A 6435-nucleotide genomic window follows, 5' to 3' on the forward strand; every position below is an offset into this window, starting at 1 on the left:
GAGAGAGAGAGAGAGAGAGAGAGAGAGAGAGAGAGAGAGAGAGAGAGCGCTGAGATAGACCAGACACTGGTCCTCAACTCTCTGCGCTAAGTCAAGTCCGCGGGAGTCATTCATTCCTCCGGTGACGTCTCCGCCCGCTCCTTGCAGCGGGGTTCGGCCGCCCTGCTGCTGTCGGGGTCCGGCTTTCCGGAGAAACTTCCGTCGCGGCTGCGCACCGAGCCTGTGCACGCACCAGGGACGGTATAAGTGAGTGTCCGCGAGCGAGGGCAGGTGAGGAAGTCGCCAGAAAGGGAGGTTAGTTAAGCCACGGGGCTCTTACCCGCGGGCAGGAAAGCCGGCGGCTAGCCCGGGCTGGGGCGCGGGCCGGAGGACGCGCGGGGTCCCGGCGGCCGCGGGGGCCGGGCCGGGCCGCTCTCCCCGCACCTGTTGCCGCGCTGCGCGGCTCTGACTCGGCTTCCCGGGGAGGCTGGGCGAGGCCGGGCTCGCGGGGAAGTTCGGGCCGAGCGGGAGAGCTCCGCGCTGCAGAGGAATCCGGAGTCTCGGCTCCACCCCTGCAGCCGGGGAGTGAGGAGGACAAATCACGAGCGACTCTGGGGTTGGGGGGGGGGGTAGGAGCGCGGGGACACTCTCCAGCCACTAGGATGTGAGGGAGCGCGTCCTGAGACAGCCCGGGACCGCGCTCCCGAAGCAGACGGCGCCGGGGCTCCGCGAGCATCCCTCGCAGAGCCGCCCTCCGCGCGCCGGACCGCGCCGCCGAGAGACCGCGGGGAGGGAGGCCGGAGCGCAGAGCCTAGGGCGCGGGTTCGGGTCCCCCTCGGGGGCGAGAGGGAAGCCGCCCCCGCGGGCCGGGCGCTCCAGGCGCTGCCCCGCCAGCATGAGTCTCCCGCGAGGCTCCCACGGTGGGCCGGCGGGCAACTCCAGCCCGTGGTGGCCCGCGACCGCCGAGGGCGCCAACGGCAGCCGGGAGGCGGCGGGGCCCGGGGCGGGCGGCGGGCCGGCGGGCGACGTCCGCGACGAGGAGCTGGCGAAGCTGGAGGTGGCCGTGCTGGCGGTGATCCTCGCCTTGGCCGTGCTGGGCAACGGCAGCGTGCTGCTGGCGCTGCACCGCACGCCGCGCAAGGCGTCGCGCATGCACCTCTTCATCCGCCACCTCAGCCTGGCCGACCTGGCCGTGGCCTTCTTCCAGGTGCTGCCGCAGCTGTGCTGGGACATCACCTACCGCTTCCGCGGGCCCGACTGGCTGTGCCGCGTGGTGAAGCACCTGCAGGTGTTCGCCATGTTCGCGTCCGCCTACATGCTGGTGGTCATGACGGCCGACCGCTACATCGCCGTGTGCCACCCGCTCAAGACGCTGCAGCAGCCCGCGCGCCGCTCGCGCCTCATGATCGCCGCCGCCTGGGCGCTCAGCTTCGTCCTGAGCACGCCGCAGTACTTCATCTTCTCCATGGTGGAGATCGAGGTCAGCAACGGCACCAAAGCCCAGGACTGCTGGGCCACCTTCATCCAGCCCTGGGGCACCCGCGCCTACGTCACCTGGATGACCAGCGGCGTCTTCGTGGCCCCCGTGGTCGTCCTGGGCACCTGCTACGGCTTCATCTGCTTCCACATCTGGCGCAACGTGCGCGGGAAGACGGCGTCGCGCCAGGGCAAGGGCGGCAAGGGCTCCGGGGAAGCTGCGGGTGCCCTCCACAAGGGGCTTCTGGTCACGCCCTGTGTCAGCAGCGTGAAGACCATTTCCCGCGCCAAGATCCGCACGGTGAAGATGACCTTTGTCATCGTGACTGCCTACATCCTCTGCTGGGCGCCCTTCTTCATCGTCCAGATGTGGTCAGTCTGGGATGAGAATTTCATCTGGACCGGTATGTACGGAGACCATGGAGGGTGAGAGAGAGAGAGAGAGAGAGAGAGAGAGAGAGAGAGAGGGAGAGAGAGACACAGAGAGGGAGAGAGACAGAGACAGAGACAGAGAGAGACAAGAGAGAGACAGACAGAGAGACAGAGACAGAGAGAGACACAGAGAGAGACAGACAGAGACAGAGACAGAGAGGGAGAGAGACAGACAGAGAGAGGGAAAGAGAGAGAGGTGGATTTTTCATAGGACCTGCTCAATACTTAAGCTTCTATGTGCATACGATTGCAAGTCTTCCATGTCACATCATGGAAATAAATGAGCAAAAATGCAAGTTCCTGGGGCCTCCATCCCAGGTAGGTTGGGGCCCAGGTGTCAGCACCTGTGGCGTGTGTGGCCCTCCCAAGGCTGCCACCGGGCCTAGAGTCACCCACTAGCTGCACAGCAGTAGTGTCATTTTGCCAGATGACTCGGGCTTCTTGGATGCCTTGCCTTCCGGCCCCCGTGGGGGCTCGGGGAAGGAGTCTTACTGTCCTGGCTGCTTTTTGTTGGGTTAAGGAGACTCTCATAAGTAACAGAAAACATTTGATGACATGCTTCCAAGATCAGCCATAGAGATGGAAACAGATGGGGAAAGAATTTAAGAAGTCGCGACTTCTAAACCGGCAGTTCTAAACATGCCTCCTCCTTTCCTACACCATAATAACTTTCTCTTCCTAGCACTCCAAAGCAGGAGTGTTGATCAGATAAATTCTCCGGCCTTTGAGCGCGGATTGGACAACAGAACTATCGACACCACACAAATCGCCCTGTGGTGTACTGTGAAAGCTCCCCACCCCTCTGGCTAGTTTCATTTTAGTTACTTCACAAAACCGAAAAACTCATCTCCCAGGGGGGTATTATTTAATTTTTCATCTTGTAATACATTTTCTTTTAATTAGAAAAAAAAAAAAAACTTTTTCTAAACCAAGTGTGTTACAGAAGTGTTTGATGAGAACTTTAGTCAGGATTTAAATATCTGGGAGAATCCTTTTTTTTTTTTTTTTTTTGTAATTTTAAGATTGAGGCATGGAATACATGAAATGTATTTTAATACGCTATTTCTTAAATGTTCATAGATTCCATTTAAACAAATATTTCCATAGGCTACCCTGCCAGTAATGATAAATGAGGCAAAGTTCTTTTTGTCAGTGCCAACCAATGTTTGAAATTCTACCTAGCGCTTCGTTGAGATTTGGACACAATTAGAACGGTTTTCACTTTTGGAGGACGTCTGTTATTTTTTTAATGCTATGCGTGGCTGTGGCCACCTGCAGCACCTCGCACAAAGCGCTGGACTCTGGAGAGCAGCGGTCCTCAGCCTTCCTAATGCTGCCACTCTTTAATACAGTTCCTCATGATGTGGCGATGCCAACCATAAAATTATCCTCACTGCTGCTCTGCAACTGTAATTTTGCTACGGTTCTGAATCCTGATGTGATAAGCAGACGGTCTGAGGTGAGCCCTGTGAAAGGGCGGGCCATTTGTCATGACCCACAGGCTGAGAACCGCAGGTCTACAGTTCATTTTGCCATGACGGAAGTGAGATGATCCACGTTTGTGTGGTTCTTATTTTTTAATATCAGTTCAATAGTTTCACTGTGAAAAGTTGTGATATCCACATAGTTTGCCAGGGGTAGTTGAGAGAATATTTCAAAATCTTGTTGGGATTTTCTTGCTGTCTGTTTTAATTTTGTTTTGTTTTGTTTTTGTTGTTTGAAACAGGGTCATATATAACCCAGATGTTTTTCTTATTATAATTTAATTGTTTGAACTACAATCAAAGACAGTCTTTTAAAATCAAGCCAAATGCCTAATGATTCACAAAAATTCGACTAAAGCTAGCATTCTATTTTAACTGCTAGCATTCTGTTTTAACTACCATCTTTCATAGAGTTTCCATTTAAGTCTCCTAAACACAATCCATTTGTCATACTCTGCCCAAGTTATTAAGATGAATACAAATAGGGGGGTGTGGTTATAAACACTTCAAATTTCCATTCTGCAAATGCCATGTCTGTTCACAAAGGCTTCTGCCACTGTGCAGTGGACAGGAAGTTTTGTTCAAATAAATTAATCAATAACTTCATCTTCTTGGAATCCCTGTTCATTACATTGACCTGTTCTAACAGTGATTGGTTTAAACTATTTGAAGTAAGATATTTTCTTTTACAACCAACTTCCAAAAAGCACTCATTTCCCTGAAACACCATTTCCCTAACAAATAAGATGTTCGTTTGCATACTAACATGCAGCTTTTGAGTCATTAATCAGTAGGAAAGTAGACTAGGCAGGCGCAGTGTGCAGGGTCTTGCTTTGTCTGGGTAAGTGACCTCTCTCCGCATTTTCATACAGATTCGGAAAACCCATCCATAACCATCACAGCGTTACTGGCCTCTTTGAACAGCTGCTGCAACCCATGGCTATACATGTTTTTTAGCGGCCATCTTCTGCAAGACTGTGTCCAAAGCTTCCCGTGCTGCCAAAGCATGGCCCAGAAACTCACCAAAGATGACTCGGACAGCATGAGCCGAAGACAGACTTCTTACTCGAACAACCGAAGCCCGACAAACAGCACTGGGACGTGGAAGGACTCGCCGAAATCTTCCAAGTCCATTAAATTCATTCCTGTGTCCACCTGAGCCTCCATGCAGCCCGACTCTGAGCAACTTTGGGGTCCGTTATCTAAATCCGGCTAGAGATCATAAGAGCAGAGGAGGCTATGTGAGATAGAAATAAATCAACTCAACATGTACATTGTTTCTAGCTGTGTTTTCCCGTTGCTGTGACCAAAAACTGAATTCTTTTGCATAGAATAGTAATGAAAATGTGCTACACAGAAATGTGCTGGCCTGCTTCATAACTATACTGACTTTATATTTTGTGGTTGATGGTTTTTTATTGTACTTTTATTTCTGACATAAGTGAGGCTTGATTGGTTTAAGTCATGTGATAAGCACTGTTTCCAACGAAGTTAACTCATTCATGATTTAAAGACTCGTGTTGCTGTCAATTTGTCCATGGTTAAATGTCAGCAAGAGGTATAGGGGGTTTGGTTGAGAATGAAAAGGAAGTAGGTCAACCTGGCAGTCCTTCCTTCACAGCCCTGATCTTCTATTGGCTCTTAAAAACATGTTTACTAAGAGGTTTGAAAATGCTATGGACAGACCAGTAATTTGTATGAGGGCTGCTACACTTTATAGAGGCATAGGAGGAACACCTTCTCTTGGAAGATCTGTGTTTTAAACATCTGTTGACCAGCATCATAAGGTACCCTGAGCTATGCCAGATGTTAATGCTCAGTACCTATTTGGTGATTCCGGATTCAGAGATTTTAAAGTCTCCTAGAGTAACGCCACATATAATGTACTCACTACAGGTTTGGTTTAAACAATTTATTCATTTCTTCTCATTTCCAGTCGACACAACAGGTCCAGAATCCAGAGGATCCAGAGATGAGGGGAAACAGGAGACAGGCCGAAAGGAAAAGGGACTGAGCCTTGTCTGAGTTCCTGCATTAATGTATGACTAACGATATCCTTAAAAATATGTAAAGCCTCGGTTTCTTGGCTGCACAGTGGCTTGGTAAAACTCACTTCACAGGGTTGTTGTAAGGATTAAATAAAATTAAACGTGTGAAGAGTTTTTAAAAACCATAAAGTAATATATACATGAGCCAGCAAGTTGTTTTTAGTGTGCTCTTGGGATCTTCAGAACTACAGATTTTTCTTTCTCAGCCTCTTTCTCATGAACTAACATCTGTTGTTGCATGGCTGGAACATGAAATCCTAGCACTTAAATATAGATCTGCTGATTCATTGTAAAGCCTTGCCTGCCGCTACCGAGCCTGGTCCTCCATGCCACAGCAGTCGTCCGGCACTGAGCTAGAACTCACTTTCAGTGCAGATAAGACAGGGCCATTTCTAATGGAAGATAAATTACAACACTCGTTGGCTGTGTGATTTGCATTTTTCATCAACGAGATTCTGTTGTCCAGTGAGTTCTTTAAGATCAGGTAATGCTGGATGACACAGCACAAATATTTAGCAATTCTCAGCTGCTAAAATAGCTGCTTTTAATAGTATTATCGGCTTTCTTTCTTTCTTTCTTTCTTTCTTTCTCTCTCTCTCTCTTTTCTTTCTTTCTTTCCTTTCTTTTTCCTTCCTTCCTTCCTTCCTTCCTTCCTTCTCTCTCTCTCTCTCTCTCTCTCTCTCTCTCTCTCTCTCTCTCTTTCCCCTGTAGATAAGAGGCCATTGGCTGGATGGCACCACAATAACCTGAAATCATGGGCTTCACTTCTCTTCATTCTGCTGCATTTCCAAATTCTCAGCCCTCAGAGTTTCTGAGTAGATAGGTCAGAAACTGTTTCCAAACATTTGGGAGAGGTCGTTCTCTTGGGTTTTAGAATTCTTCTTCCTAAAATAACAAATTGGGCTGTGATGTCATAAATCACTTGCCTTTCAATCAATCCCTAACACTGAAAAATTATCATACTAAGTAAAAATTAGATGTATGTATGTATGTATGTGTGTGTGTATATATATATA

At 49.6% G+C, this 6435-nt stretch overlaps 1 protein-coding gene and 1 long non-coding RNA gene across 3 annotated transcripts in view; one reads left to right on the plus strand and one right to left on the minus strand.

Annotated features, from left to right (window-relative positions):
- Positions 1-800: 800 nt before the first annotated feature.
- Avpr1a (arginine vasopressin receptor 1A) lies at positions 801-5885 on the plus strand. Its single transcript, XM_055612070.1, has 2 exons — positions 801-1859; positions 4244-5885. The coding sequence occupies exons 1-2, from the start codon at positions 875-877 to the stop codon at positions 4528-4530; spliced, it is 1272 nt and encodes a 423-aa protein (XP_055468045.1). The 5' UTR covers positions 801-874; the 3' UTR covers positions 4531-5885.
- LOC129680436 (uncharacterized) overlaps positions 4513-6435 on the minus strand; it is a 23200-nt gene continuing 21277 nt past the window's right edge. The window contains exons 2-3 of one of the 2 annotated variants that reach the window (XR_008720691.1): positions 6166-6304; positions 4514-4583 (exon numbers count right to left, since the gene is read on the minus strand). This is a non-coding gene — a long non-coding RNA (uncharacterized LOC129680436). Of the gene's footprint in view, positions 4584-6165; positions 6305-6435 lie in introns of both variants that reach the window. The other variant, XR_008720692.1, reaches the window with a different exon arrangement.

The sequence above is a fragment of the Psammomys obesus genome, unplaced genomic scaffold (assembly GCF_907164565.1).
Source record: "Psammomys obesus unplaced genomic scaffold, mPsaObe1.curated_primary_1811, whole genome shotgun sequence".
In the NCBI taxonomy this organism is placed as follows: domain Eukaryota; kingdom Metazoa; phylum Chordata; class Mammalia; order Rodentia; family Muridae; genus Psammomys; species Psammomys obesus.